We start from the raw sequence: 15,000 nt of genomic DNA on the forward strand, positions 1-15,000 counted from the left end.
GGCCTAACTCTGCCTGTCCCCTGGGCTGAATGGGTTGCTAGGAGACCAAATGGGCGGAGCTTAGCCTTCTAACTGGCAGCAATTGGATAAAAACAATTATTCCTCTCCCTCTAATTAGGACTTTATTTTTCTTTTCTTTTTGTTGTATGAACATAGAGGCATGGATGAGGGATTGTGTTGCCAAGTTTAGTGTTTCTGGGATGTGTAGTTTTGTTGTTTTGTCCTAGGCCAAAATTTCATTACCCTTTTACATACGTATATAGATATCATATATCTAAATCAAAAACATATAAATGTAGATTAAACCATTAAAATTACAAAAACATCAAAATAGACATAAGCATGAAACATTATTACAGCAGCTCTCATGCTCACATAGCATTGAGTCATGGCAGTTAATGTGAGGTCAGATCTGCATTAATTGTACAGTGTAGATGGAGCCAGGGACTCAGATTAAACTGGGTGAGATCGGGATGTTTGCCCAGAAAAATAAGATCACACATACACACATATATATATACACACACACACACACAGAAGGAAGAGAAAGAAACAGGTATTGTTATCCAACAGTTAAACCTTCCTAACATTGAAAGAAGAGGGATGTAATGGGGAAACAATAACTAAAAGGAGCATACTTTAATGCAAATTACAGTCGGTGCCTTCCTACTTGGGGGAAAAAATTAGAACGATACATCATAGATAAATATAACCAGAGGAACCTGATTTGGCACCACATCAGAAGGCAGTTAAATAGGTCAGCTCATTAAGCAATTCCTCGTTAGTATAGTGGTAAGTATCCCCGCCTGTCACGCGGGAGACCGGGGTTCGATTCCCCGACGGGGAGGCAAGCCTTTTAACAATCCAAATATCTTAATTGCTGTAATATTAGAAGTTTATTCAATCTATTTTATCCATTCATGCCAACGTGGGGTATTTTTGAGTGTGTTTATTGCTTAGGTATGTGTACAATATTCTCTCTTTTTGTAACTCTGCATTAATGATGCAGTTAGTTTCTGAAGGCTGCTGGAGATTTCTCACTTACACAGCAAAATTTCATTATAATATATTGCCTGCAGTTTCATTTACCTGACTATCACAAAATAGGCATTTCCTACATCCTCCAGACAATTCTGTACTATACTTCCACTCTAGACATTGACAGTAGAGTCACGTGGGAGGACTTAGTGATGCCCAGAGAAATAGATTGTTTGATAATCACAATTGCAACATGCATGGATCCGGAACAACAAATGAGGTTTTCTCTAAATCAGAGGGTAAGGAATGTGTGGCCCTCCAGGTATTTATGGACTGCAACTCCCTTGAGTCAGCATAGGGTAACGGTGTTGAATGCTAAGTGTTCCAGTCCAACAAACATCACTAATAATGTAATGGTTAATTCTTGGGGAAGGTCCCATCTATATTGACATATAATTCAGTTTCAGAATTGACTGCATTGTACTGGATTATATGACAGTGTAGTCTCATATAATCCAGTTCAATCTGCATTATATGAGTTTACCCTGACCATTACAATGCAGGGTTGTTGTGTGTTTTCCGGGCTGTATGGCCATGTTCCAGAAGCATTCTCTCCTGACATTTCACCCACATCTATGGCAGGCATCCTCAGAGGTTGTGAGGTATTATAATGTAGTTCAAACTGGATTATATGGCAACGTAGATGGAGCCTCAAACAGTCTCTTCAGTGTTGTGTGCTTTTAAATTGATTTTTTTAGGGCTGAAAATGTATGACTAATCAAGGCTGCCCAGTAGATTTCCATGACCAAACCCTGGTCTCTGAAAGTATTAATCAAACACGCTAATCAATGTGTTGTCAAAGGCTTTCATGGCCTACTGTCTTGACTCTGCAGGAGTCTAACATACACCATGCAGCTGTGGACAAGTCTACATAGGGACCCCCAAACACAACATTGCCCAGACACAAATCAAAGAAGATGAAAGGTGTGGCAGACTAGCTCAGACAGAGAAGTCAGTCATAGCAAAGCACTTGATGAACCAACCTCGACAGAGCATATTATTTGAGAACACAGAAATGCTGGACCACTCTAACAACCACCATGTCAGACTAAACAGAGAAGCCATTGAAATCTACAAACATGTGGACAATTTCAACAGAAAGGCAGAAACCATGAAATTGAACAAAATCTGGCTACCAGTATTTTTTTTAAAAGAAAACTCTAAAATCAGGAGAATAAATAAAGAACAACATTTGGAAAACAAGGGAATTCCAGACATGAAACAATCAGGGCCAGCTAACACTTCCCAACAAAGGATTCTCGCAGGCAGGAAGCAACCAAGCTTTGAAACTGCAAGGCTATTCAATGCTAATCAAGTCGGCCAATTGCAACATTCACACTTGCCTCAAACAGACAAGAGTTCTTTCTCCAACCCTAGACTTTCCACAGATATATTAAGCCTCACTTGCCTAGTTTCTAACATACCTCACAACCTCTGAGGATGCCTGTCATAGGTGTGGGTGGAACGTCAGGAGAGAATGCTTCTGGAACATGGCCATACAGCCTGGAAAACTCACAGCAACTATTCTATGGTATAATTCCACTCTAGAAATTTACTGTAGAGTCACACGGGAGGACCTAGTGATGCCCAGATAGGTGCTCTTTTTAATTAATATTCTTAATTAGCACCACCTGTCATCTTCTGCCACCAGGAAGCAGTGATTAGAGTGTTGGATGATTACTTGAGAGACCAGAGTTTGGTCATGGAAATCTACTGGGTGGTTTTGATTGAGTCATACATTCTCAGCCCCAAAAAAACCCAAACAATCCATGCAAAGACACACAACAGTGAAGAGATTGTCTGAGGCCCCAACTACGTTGCCATATAATCCAGCTCGAACTGCATTATAATGACCAGGGACAGGTAGACCCATATAATGTAGATTGGACCACATTGAACTGGATTATATGAGTCTACAGTGCCGTATAATCCAGTACAATGCAGCTAATTCTGAAACTGAATATGTCAATGTAGATGGGGCCTTCCCCCCAGAATTAACCATTACATTACTAGTGATGATTGGGTTGCTGTGAGGTTTCCAGGCTGTATGGCCATGTTCTGCAGCATTCTCTCCTGACGTTTTGCCCACATCTATGACAGGCATCCTCAGAGTTTGTGAGATCTGTTGGAAACTAGGCAAGTGAAGCTTATATATTGGTGGAATGCCCAGGGTGGGAGAAAGAACTCTTGTCTGTTGGAGGCAAGTGTGAATGTTGCAATGGGCCACCTTGATTAGCATTGAATGGCCTTGCAGTTTCAAAGCCTGGTTGCTTCCTGCCTGGAGGAATCTTTTGTTGAGGTGTGTTAGCTGGCCCTGATTGTTTCCTGTCTGGAATTCCCCTGTTTTCTTAGTATCTAATGTCCAATGTCCTGATTTTAGAGTTTTGATGATTGTTGGACACCATTATTCAAGGCAGTCCAAAAATATCTGGAGGGCCACATGTTTCTTACCCTCTGATTGAGAAAAAACCTCATTTGTTGTTCCAGATCCACACAGGTTGTAATTATGATGATCAAACAATATATTTTCTCTTGACAGTAGCATGAAAACAATTATTTTCAAGCTATGCTAAGTTCAATCCAGGGAAATAAAGGGCCAACCGTCCATATATTATTGTGTTTGATATATATATATATATATATATATATATATATATATATATACACACACACACACACACACACACCCTGTTTCCCCTAAAATAAGACATCCCCAGAAAATAAGATTTAGTAGAGCTTTTGCTGAATTACTAAATATAAGGCCTCCCCCAAAATTAAGACCTAGCAAAGTTTTTGTTTGGAAGCATGCCCGCTGAACAGAACACCAGAGCATGCAGGATCGGTAAATGTACATACCATAGATTGTCGTACATAGAAATAATGGTAGTAACAAGAAATTTTTGATAGGATTCACAGTTTGTCTGGTTATGCTGGTTTGTGATGATAACTACTGTACAGTACATAATAAATGTTCAATTTTTTTGTTCAACAATAAATGTGAATTCTTCTTCATGGAAAAATAAGACATCCCCTGAAAATAAGACCTAGCGCATCTTTGGGAGCAAAAATTAATATAAGACACTGTCTTATTTTCAGGGAAACACAGTATATATATATATATATATATATATATATATATATAAATAATGTTTTATTGTGAATTGTATTTTATCTTGTTTATTGTGGAAATTTGGCCTTGGCTCCATGTTAGCCGCCCCAAGTCCCTGCGGGGAGATGGAGGTGGGGTACAAAAACAAAGTTGTTATTATTATTATATTACAGTAGAGTCTCACTTATCCAACATAAATGGGCCGGCAGAATGTTGGATAAGCGAATATGTTGGATAATAAGGAGGGATTAAGGAAAAGCCTATTGAACATCGAATTATGTTATGATTTTACAAATTAAGCACCAAAACATCATGTTATACAACAAATTTGACAGAAAAAGTAGTTCAATATGCAGTAATGCTATGTAGTAATGACTGTATTTACGAATTCAGCACCAAAATATCACGATATATTGAAAACATTGACTACAAAATGCATTGGATAATCCAGAACCTTGGATAAGCGAGTCTTGGATAAGTGAGACTCTACTGTATTATATATTATACCCCTTTAGCTGCCCTGGTTCAATACCTGGGAACTCTTTAAATCTGTATCTGTATCCGTATCTATGGATATTAAGTTTTTAGCCTTCTTTGCCAGAGTGCGGGTGCCTCCCCAAACTACAACTCCCAGGACTCCATAGCCTTGAACCATGGAAGTTCAAGTGGTGAGAATACACAAACAAACTAACAAACAAAACGAATATTGATTTTTATTGGATAGATATAGATCCTGAAAAGTTGGTAAATCTATTAGAGCAGAAATAATCCAAGGTCCGTTTAAATAATGTGAACTACGTCATGCAATTAAGGAATTGCCTTACCTCTCCCACCCCTCTCAAAAGTTAGGTTCCACCGAGATTTGAACTCGGATCGCTGGATTCAGAGTCCAGAGTGCTAACCATTACACCATGGAACCCGCTGAGGGGAACGCCTTGAGTTTCCCCTTGAAAAAGGTCACGTGTTGTTTTATTCCGAAACTGTTCTATTCCAATGACCCCTCTTCAGTGATGTCATCTCCCTGCGCGATGGTGTTGGAACCTCTTGAAGCTGAGCATAAAGGATTCTGAATATTGCAGTGAAACAACCTTTGGAAGGGCTGCGAGGTTTCATTCGGGTTTGCCTCTACACTGTGAAATATATTTCGGCTCCCCTTGAACTGCCATGGTTCAGTAAGTATAAAACCCTAAGAGCTGCAATTTGGTAAGGCACCAGCACTCCTTGGCAGACTGCAACTCCCATGACTCTACAGTGGTATTAAACTGCATTAAATTCTACAGCGTAGATGGATCCTTAAACCGGCATATAAACCTACCTTTTAATGAATCCCGTTTTACTCAAAGGGGACTTTCTTCCCAGTACAAACAAATCAATCCTTTTAGCCACCAGCACAGTTTTGTTGTTGCCCCCCTTTGTAACCTGAGGATTGGTGAAGAGAAAAAAAAAAGGCACCACTGGGATTCGAACCCAGGATCTCCTGTTTACTAGACAGGCGCTTTGACCAACTAAGCCATGGCGCCCTCTTATCCCTGCAACTTTGAAGGACCATCTGAGAATCTCTGCAGGAATTATTATTTCGCCATTAAGAAATCCTGAGTTGAGAACAAATATATTTTATCTCATTATTTCAGAAAATCTAGACTCCTCGATTCAACACTGGCTCCTACAGTGTGGAATTGAATATACTTTGACTCCACTTTAACTGCCAGGGTTCCATGCTGTGATGTCACGGAAGTTGTAGTTTTACAAGGTCTTTAGCCTTTTTCTGCCATAGAGTGCTGGTGCCTCACCAAACTACAAATCCCAGGATTCCCTAGCCATTGAGCCATGGCAGTGAAAGTGCTGCCAAATGGCATCCACCTCCAGTCCACTATATTGAGTTCATTGACAAATGTGTGGAATGCAAAACATGTCAACAGAGAAAGCATCCTCTTCCTTTACAAATTTCAGGGGACAGGGGGACTGTCTACATTATAATGCAATTTGGGACCACTCTAGCAACCATGGATCAATGCTATTGAATCATGGGAGTTGTAGTTTGGTGGGGCATCAGCACTTTTTTTTTGGCAGGGAAGGCTAAAGATCTTGTAAAATGTAAACTTCCATAGCATGGTGCCATGGCAATGAAAGTGGTGTCAAACTGCATCAATTATTCAATGTAGACATGCCCCTAGTTCCTCCAGAAAATTTGGAAGACTTAAAACATCATAGTACCCTGATGGGGAAAATATTCAGCAAATATATTTTGCTCCCAAATAGATGGTATTTTTGGAGTTCCCTAGGCTATGTTCATACCTTTTTAACGCCACTTCCTATTTTATAGGCAGTCTTTTATAGCATTGGGAGACCAAAAATGATTTAAAATGTCCTAGATGAGCCTTTTTGAAGAAACACACACACACATATCTATATCTTTTTGAGGGCACATATACATGTGTATGTGTATATCTTTGGATGATGAGAAAAACTTCTCTGGAGCTGTATGTGGCTGATGGGCCACATTTTATCCAGTGCCACTTTGCAGTAACAATACTAAGGAATGCTCTACCTGGAATTAGATCTATTACTTTTAGTAGTAAGCATTCTTTGTCGTGTTATCATTCTTGTAAAGGGTTTTCAGCAATAAGGACAAGAAAGCTTCAGGGTATTTCCATGGTTTCCCCGGGTACTTTCTTGATTAAATTGTCAATAAAGTCTGTTTTCTCTCTTTCCCATGAATTATTTTCTGGAACCATTTCATGGATTTGACTGCTTTTGCTTTGGCTTATACCATCTCACTTTTTTAACATCTAGACTCCTTTGAGATTATTTTTCTGAAATGAAAAGTAGTATAATTGTGTCCTTAAATGCCTAAATAGCATTATGGGAAATGCTATTAATTTTCACCATTAGTTCAGAGAAACTAGCATCCCAACAACTTCCTTCAGGTTCAGTTGAGTAGCAACTGAATTGAGCAGTCCATAGCTTAATGATTCTGTTGCCGTCTATACTGCCATATAATCATGTTTCAGAGTGCAGATTAACTGCATTGGGCTCTATTATATATCAATGTAGATTCATATAATACAGTTCAATATGGTTGAGTCTGCATTATATGAGCCTTCACTGACAATTATAATGCAGTTCAAACTGGAGCATATGGGGCCTCTGAGAGCTGAAGTCCAAAGATGGTAAATTGCCAAATGCTACATATCTGCATCCCAACCAAAACTGTCCTCTTTCACAGAAAAAAATATAATAAACTGTGGACTGAAACCCAACCCTATCTGGATCCATAACAATATCACCTTTTTAGAGAAGTAAAGTAGGTTGGGATTTGGCCTCAATGCCAGGCCTTGGGGTTTGGTTGATCTGCTTCTGCCCATGAGTAGGGCTTCTTGTTTCTCTGGGTTTGTAATACTCCTTTTAGGAAGAAAGTTGGATCTTTCTCTCTCCCAACTTTGGTGTTTCGCGTGTTTTGGACTTCAACTCTCAGAAGACCTGGTGAGGTTGGCCAACTATCAGGAATTCTGGGAACTGAAGATCATGGGTGCATGTATATCTGGCATGGGCAAACTTCGGGCCTCTAGGTGTTTTGGACTTCAACTCCCACAATTCCTAACAGAGTTGAAGTCCAAAACAGTGTTGAAGTCCAACTTTGGAGTTGAAATCCAAAACAGCTGGAGGCCAAAAGTTTGTCCATGCCTGATCTACAAGATAGAATGAATGTGGTTCGACACTACTTGAACTGCTATGGCTTAATGGTATGGAAACCTGGGAGTTGTAGTTCCACAAGGTCTTTAGCCTTCTCTGCCCAAGAGTGCTGCTGCCTCCTCAGACTACAATTCCCAGGCTTCCTTAGCATTGAGCTTTGTACCCAGAGGAGGGAAAGGGGAAATTTTGGAACGTGAAGATACACACGTGTAAAACCCCAGGCCAAGTTAACTTATAAGCAGCAGGTGGAATTACTTTGAAGCAGGTAGTCGTGGCCGAGTGGTTAAGGCGATGGACTAGAAATCCATTGGGGTCTCCCCGCGCAGGTTCGAATCCTGCCGACTACGATTAGCTTTTTTATATAAAAATCATTTTACTTCTTTGAGAACAGGAGTCCTTCTATATTCTGTCCCTTAGATAGGTCCCACCAGTGCTACAGTTTTAAATATGTTATGCATTCACATTTCTGATTCAAACCCCTCGATTATAAAGAGGCAATCACCTTACTTTCCTTACTGGACACATACATATTTACCAAGCATTGTATTCAGAATAAGTTCCTGAAATATCTGCGGTGCCAATTAACCAATGAATGGCTAGCATGACTTATAACCAATTGATTACCATTGTTTATGGATGCAGGGTTAAATCTCGTTTTTTAAAAAACTGTTTCCAGGTATTTCCTCGTTAGTATAGTGGTAAGTATCCCCGCCTGTCACGCGGGAGACCGGGGTTCGATTCCCCGACGGGGAGAGACGATTTTTTACAACTCAGAAATATTATTAAACAACAATATTAAAATAAGATATTACAAAACAGGAATATGTATATACAGTCATTCAAATTCATGCATATGAGACAAAGGCATTTTTTTTGTGAATCAGTTGATCCATCTACACTGCATTGTTATAGCGTTTTGATACCACTTTACTTGCCTTAGCGCCAATATCCCAGAGCATCTTGCGTTTTGTAAGTTGGTGAGCACTTGAGATTCTTTGGTAGAGTGCATTTGCATTGCGAAATGAAGCTTGACGACACTTGAACTGCCATAGCTCAAGGTTATAGAATCCTGGAAGTTGTAGTTTGGGGAGGCATCAGCATTCTTTGGCAGGGATGACTTGAGCCATGGTAGCAAACTGCATTCATACTATACTTCCTTGGTATTACTTTTACTATTCAGGAACCATACAGGAATTTCCAGGCGTCCAGTGATAAGATGAGATAGCAGCAACCACACCTACCTCGAAATAATACTGATTTTATAGGTTAAAAAATAGAAATTATCTAGGAGCTATCCACTTGGAAGTACTGAAATTTCAAAATTAGCTGTTAGATGGGACGAGGTGGCCGAGTGGTTAAGGCGATGGACTGCTAATCCATTGTGCTCTGCACGCGTGGGTTCGAATCCCACCTTCGTCGACATCATTTTTAAAAATCACCAAATCGTTCTCTTGGCATAGTAATTAATTTGTGTGCAGATACAAAATCTGGGTTGGGTTGGAGTGAGTTTTCTGGGCTGTATATAGTCATGTTCCAGAAGCATTTTCTCCTGATATTTCGCCTGCAACTATCGCAGGTGTCCTCAGACGTTGTGAGGTCTATTGGAAACTAGGCAAGTGGTCTTTATACATCTGTGGAATGATATCCAGGGTGGGAGAATTAACCCTTGTCTCTTTGAGGCAGGTGTGAATGTTTCAATTGGACACCTTGATGAGCATTGAATAGCCTTTCAATGTCAAAGTCTGGCTGTTTACTGCCTGGGGGAATCCTTTGTTGGGATGTGTTAGCTGGCCCTGGTTGTTTCATATCTGGAATTCCTCTGTTTTCTGGGTGTTGTTCTTTATTTACTGTCCTGATTTTAGAGTTTTTAAAGGGTTTCTTTCTCTACTTAACTTGAAAGGTTCCGAGTGTACATTTATATTGTAGAATTAAAGTTATTTGCTCCCACTTGAACTGCCATGACTCAATGCTATGAAGTCCTGGAAGATGTAGTTTTACAAGGCAGTGTTAGCCTTCTCTGCCCAAGAGAGCTAGGGCCTCACCAAACTCAAATGATCCCATATCATTGAACCATAGCAACATAAGTGGTGTCAATCCGAATTAATTCAGCAAACACACCCAGAAGGAATGGTGTATCTTCCAACAATGCAAACACATGTTAAGGGATGTATTGGTGTTTTTATGTATTTTAATGGTTTTAACTGTTTACTTTTAACATTTCCAGTGTTTCATCCTCTGGGGATGTTTGACACAGATGCAGGCAAAACATCAGGAGAGAATGCTACTGGAACACAGCCATACAACCCGAAAAACTCACAGCAACCCAATGATTCCAGCAATGAAAGCCTTCAACAACACAATAACAATATTTAATAGTAGTAGTAGTAGCAAGAGGTCACCTATGCTTATAAGAGGTCGATTGTGTTTCCCTTTTCTAGGTTTTTGAACAGCAATTCTTAAAAATAGATACTACATAATCCAAGAAGCAAGGTGTGTAAGTACACAGGTATTTTAGAAACTATTATGTAATCACAATGTCTTTAAAAGTATATATGCGCAGTAACATCTGAGTCTTCATTTGAGAAGAAGCAAAAGCACAGCTGCCCGAGCAGGGACTATGAACCCTGGACCCTCAGATTAAAAGTCTGATGCTCTACCGACTGAGCTACCCGGGCTTCTGTTTGAGAAGGGGTTAGAAAGTATATAGAAAGATGGAATGCAGCCCAGAAAGATGGCACACAGCCAGGTGAGTATTTCAGCGCTTAAACAGCACTGTGTTCCTTTTCTGAGATAATTTTGCTGCATTATAGCCAGAAATTGGTTCCTCGAAAAATGCAAAATCAGCTTGACTCATATTTTAATATAGTTTTTAATATGAGCCCCTCGGCATATTCACAAAGATCCCCCATGTATCTTAAACAAACCTGAACCCAGCATCCTGGTATATGATCTCTGGGCCAAATCTTTTTTTCCTTCTTACTGGGAACTATATCTTCAAGATGGTGAAGTGCTCCTCTTGACCCATGCAATCCACCCAGGAAATACAAGTTTACTGAGCATTGCTAATCACTGACACTGTTCTTTCCATCAGGCCTCATTGTGTGCAATATGACACCTAACCCTCTTTAGTCCTACACATTACTGTATTTTTTTAAACTGCAATTTCCTAGGTCATCTGCTTTTTCTTCTGGAGTTACCTTTCATGAGCACGTGCATGAGTTTTGCCTACACTTTAGTTGCCTGTATATTTGTTAGTTGCATACTGCCGTCAAGTCCACTTCAGTTTATGGCCACTTCTTGGCATCGGGTTTTCTTAGGCAATGAATACTCAGTGATGGCTTGCCATTTCTTTTGTCTGAAATACAGCCTAAAGCACTTGGTGTTTCTTAGGCTGGATCTACACTTCCATATATTCCAGATTATCAAATAAAGTAATCCACATCATCTGCTTTGAACTGGATTATCTGAGTCTACACTGCCATATAATCCAATTCAAAGCAGATAATCTAGGTTTTTAATGGCAGTCTAGAAGAAGCCTAAGGGCCCTTCCACAGAGCTGTATAAAATCCACATTGAAGTGGATTATATGGCAGTGTGGACTCCGATAACCGAGTTCAAACCAGATATTGTGGATTATCTGCCTTGATATTCTGGGTTATATGGTTGTGTGGAAGGGCCGTGAGTGTTCTCCCATTCAAGTATTCACCAGGCTAATTGTTTATTTAGTCTCTAAAACTATATAGGATGTGATGTCTTTAGGGTTTAGGCCTAGGATCTTCTTAAAACCTTTCTAATCTGGATTATATGGCAGTATGGAAGGGACTATAGCCTTCAGGGTCAGCAAGATCTAGGAACACTTAAGATATTTAGGCCCTATGGAAGTTATACCTGGGGCCCAAAAAACAACCACTTAAAATTTCACCTCACTGAAGATGCATCTATACCTGGTCCAGACTAACTTCGGCCCTCCAGTTGTTTTGGACTTCAACTCCCACAATTCGTAACAGCCTACTAGCTGTTAGGAACTGCGGGAGTTGAAGTCCAAAACAATTGGAGGGCCAAAGTTTGCCCATGCCTGATCTATACTATTGAACTGATATACAGGCTGTTTCAAAATGACAAACCCATTGTGAAAACAGTGCATTTTGCGATGGCAATATGTTACAATTACAAAAAAAGTCACAAACGGTTTAAGGAGTTACCAAGTTTTACAAACCATTTTGAGACAGAATTTTAAAAAAATAACTTCACAAAATAAGACGAGTTTGGCTTGAGGTTGTTTGTGTCCTGAGAGGCACCTAGCAGTGTTATTAGTGTCATATGTATTTATATACTGTACCACTCTTTCTCTCGTGAGAGACTCATTTGACACTCTATGCCCCTCTCTTTCAAGTGTCAAAAGTGTTTCATTCATGGGCAGTTCATACTTGCAGAGATAATAGCGAGTTCAAATCAGGCCCATCATTTTGGAACGCCTTGCAGTTTGACTCTTTCTGTTACCATGGCTCAATGCTATGGAACCCTGGGAGTCATAGTTTTACATTTAGCTTTCTCCAAGAATGCAGGTGCTTCACCAAACTACAACTCCCATAGCACTGAGACAATAGTTCAAGTGGAGCGAAACTGCATTCATTCATTCCTTAAGGATTTTAACTGTTAGTTTTAAAGTTAATACAATTGAGGTTTGATTCTATTTTAATGTTTGGATATTTTTGCATTTTAAATAGTATAGAAATGCTTTTAAAGTTAAGCTGCTTTGGGTTTCCTTTGTGGAGAGAAAAAGCAGAGTATAAATAATAATATTAATTAATCATCATCATCATAAATTCAAGATGCACTCCCCAGTGTACCTTTCAGAAACAAATAGAAATATTAGAACAGGTATGGCACCCAGCTCTTGCAAGGGAAGTTGTTAAAAGAGCTTTCACATATCAGAGGAACTTCCTCGCACTGTTTACAAACGTTGCCGGTTTGTAATTTGACAACACCCATTGGTTCATTTTTCCCCCTCAAAGAGCCGTTGCCTCACGCCATTGGTTGGAGAGCTTGGAGGCCTGTCCAATGGGAAAGAAGAAACTGGAGTTCCGTTAAATTAACCTACATTCCAGCTTTTCAAACCCCCAGCCAATCGCGTTCTCAGCTTGAGTGGTCAACCAATCACGTTCTCAGCTGGCTAGATATGCTAATTAGAGGATGCGGCTATAAATATAAAACGCAGCCGCCGTTCCCTTTCAAAACTGATTCGCCACCATGCCTGATCCAGCGAAGTCCGCGCCTGCTGCCAAGAAGGGGTCGAAGAAGGCGGTGACCAAGACCCAGAAGAAGGGGGACAAGAAGCGCAGAAAGAGCCGCAAGGAGAGCTACTCCATCTACGTCTACAAGGTGCTGAAGCAGGTGCACCCCGACACCGGCATCTCCTCCAAGGCCATGAGCATCATGAACTCCTTCGTGAATGACATCTTCGAGCGCATCGCCGGGGAGGCCTCCCGCCTGGCGCACTACAACAAGCGCTCCACCATCACCTCTCGCGAGATCCAGACCGCCGTCCGCCTCCTGCTTCCCGGGGAGCTGGCCAAGCACGCCGTCTCCGAGGGCACCAAGGCCGTCACCAAGTACACCAGCTCCAAGTAGGGACCCCGTCCATCCAAACGCTCCCTAAATGAACCCAAAGGCTCTTTTCAGAGCCACCTAACTTTTCAAAAAAAGTTGCTCAGATCACTCGTTCTCTTGAAAGGATGCTAACACTTTCATATGCAATGCTTTGTTTTCCACAAACAAGTACAATGACCCATATTCATAATGGGAAACTAATGTATTAAGATAACGGCGTCTTTTTCTTTGCCCACAAGTTTTGCAAACTAAATAATGGGCGCGAGTGGCCGGTTAGCTCAGTTGGTTAGAGCGTGGTGCTAATAACGCCAAGGTCGCGGGTTCGATCCCCGTACGGGCCAACTGATATTTTCTTGTTTTTTTCTTTATATTGTTGCTCCGCCCTCACTGCTTCTTAGCTCCCAACTGATTGACTGAACAGATTTCATTCAGAATTTCGAATATACAGTAGAGTCTCATTTATCCAACATTCGCTTATCCAACGTTCCGGATTATCCAACGCATTTTTGTAGTCAATGTTTTCAAAGCATTGTGATATTTTGGTGCTAAATTCGTAAATACAGTAATTACTACATAGCATTAACGTGTAATGAACTACTTTTTCTGTCAGATTTGTTGTATAACATGATGTTTTGGTGCTTAATTTGTAAAATCATAACCTATTTTGATGTTTAATAGGCTTTTTCTTAATCTCTCCTTATCATCCAACATATTTGCTTATCCAACGTTCTGCCGGCCTGTTTATGTTGGATAAGTGAGACTCTACTGTATAAGTACAAGATTCATTGTGTTAATTCATTATCTCTAAAACTAACTAACATAAAACAGGCTAGCAAAATCTCAACTGTCTCTGTCTGAGATGCTACTGCCATTCACTGCATTTCTCCCGCAATTTCAACAAAAAGGACGAAACCATGAAAATGAACACAATATGACTACTAGTATTAAAAAGAACTCTAAAACCAGGACAGTAAATAAAGAACAACACTCAGAAGACGGGAATTCCTGACAAAAAACAATCAGGGCCAGCTAACACCTCCCAACAAAGGATTCCCCAGGCAGGAAGCAGCCAGGCTTTGAAGCTGAAATGCTCTTCAATGCTAATCAATGTGGCCAGCTACAACTTCTGAGGATGCCATAGATGCAGGGGAAACGTCAGGAAAGAATGCTTCTGGAACATGGCCATACAGCCCAGAAAACTCACAGCAGCCCATTGTCACAAGAGATTTAATCTAGGGTAAGATTATTTAGTGACTTGGGCCTCACCTACACTATATAGTTGGTGTGGATTCATATAATGCAAATTAAATTCCCACTTTTTTTCCTTTTGTTCCATTGAAAGTATTTAATACTGATTAAATTATCACCATAAGGGAACGTCCTCAGACAAAGCACTGGAAGGTCTAGTTGCTCATTGTTAGGGACAAGTGGGGGCCCTTCCAGACAGGCCCTATATCCCAGGATCTGATTCCATGTTTTCTGCTTTAAACTGGATTATATGAGTCCCCACTGCCAGATAATCTGGGATAAACAGAAAACCTGGGATCAGA

At 40.4% G+C, this 15,000-nt stretch overlaps 1 protein-coding gene, 1 long non-coding RNA gene and 8 other non-coding genes across 10 annotated transcripts in view; 6 read left to right on the forward strand and 4 right to left on the reverse strand.

Annotated features, from left to right (window-relative positions):
- Positions 1-5,162, reverse strand: part of LOC103280659 (uncharacterized) — an 11,849-nt gene extending 6,687 nt beyond the window's left edge. Inside the window, exon 1 of the long non-coding RNA XR_507458.2 lies at positions 4,972-5,162. This is a non-coding gene — a long non-coding RNA (uncharacterized LOC103280659). The remainder of the gene's footprint in view (positions 1-4,971) is intronic.
- On the forward strand, positions 776-847 carry trnad-guc (transfer RNA aspartic acid (anticodon GUC)). The gene has a single exon. It is a non-coding gene; the product is annotated as a tRNA-Asp (tRNA).
- Positions 4,995-5,066, reverse strand: trnaq-cug (transfer RNA glutamine (anticodon CUG)). The gene has a single exon. It is a non-coding gene; the product is annotated as a tRNA-Gln (tRNA).
- Positions 5,163-5,593: 431 nt separating the features above from the next.
- trnat-agu (transfer RNA threonine (anticodon AGU)) lies at positions 5,594-5,667 on the reverse strand. The gene has a single exon. It is a non-coding gene; the product is annotated as a tRNA-Thr (tRNA).
- A 2,438-nt stretch (positions 5,668-8,105) lies between these two features.
- On the forward strand, positions 8,106-8,187 carry trnas-aga (transfer RNA serine (anticodon AGA)). The gene has a single exon. It is a non-coding gene; the product is annotated as a tRNA-Ser (tRNA).
- A 334-nt stretch (positions 8,188-8,521) lies between these two features.
- Positions 8,522-8,593, forward strand: trnad-guc (transfer RNA aspartic acid (anticodon GUC)). The gene has a single exon. It is a non-coding gene; the product is annotated as a tRNA-Asp (tRNA).
- Positions 8,594-9,177: 584 nt separating this feature from the next.
- Positions 9,178-9,259, forward strand: trnas-gcu (transfer RNA serine (anticodon GCU)). The gene has a single exon. It is a non-coding gene; the product is annotated as a tRNA-Ser (tRNA).
- A 1,182-nt stretch (positions 9,260-10,441) lies between these two features.
- trnak-uuu (transfer RNA lysine (anticodon UUU)) lies at positions 10,442-10,515 on the reverse strand. The gene has a single exon. It is a non-coding gene; the product is annotated as a tRNA-Lys (tRNA).
- Positions 10,516-13,052: 2,537 nt separating this feature from the next.
- Positions 13,053-13,676, forward strand: LOC100556472 (histone H2B 5). Its single transcript, XM_003227223.4, has one exon. The coding sequence runs from the start codon at positions 13,091-13,093 to the stop codon at positions 13,469-13,471; it is 381 nt and encodes a 126-aa protein (XP_003227271.1). The 5' UTR covers positions 13,053-13,090; the 3' UTR covers positions 13,472-13,676.
- Positions 13,677-13,717: 41 nt separating this feature from the next.
- Positions 13,718-13,791, forward strand: trnai-aau (transfer RNA isoleucine (anticodon AAU)). The gene has a single exon. It is a non-coding gene; the product is annotated as a tRNA-Ile (tRNA).
- Positions 13,792-15,000: the final 1,209 nt, after the last annotated feature.

Source organism: Anolis carolinensis, chromosome 6 (genome assembly GCF_035594765.1).
Source record: "Anolis carolinensis isolate JA03-04 chromosome 6, rAnoCar3.1.pri, whole genome shotgun sequence".
Lineage (NCBI taxonomy): Eukaryota > Metazoa > Chordata > Lepidosauria > Squamata > Dactyloidae > Anolis > Anolis carolinensis.

Bases quoted from the DNA above. Each gene is read 5' to 3' on its own strand.
- LOC100556472 (XM_003227223.4), top strand. From the start codon at position 13,091: ATGCCTGATCCAGCGAAGTCCGCGCCTGCTGCCAAGAAGGGGTCGAAG.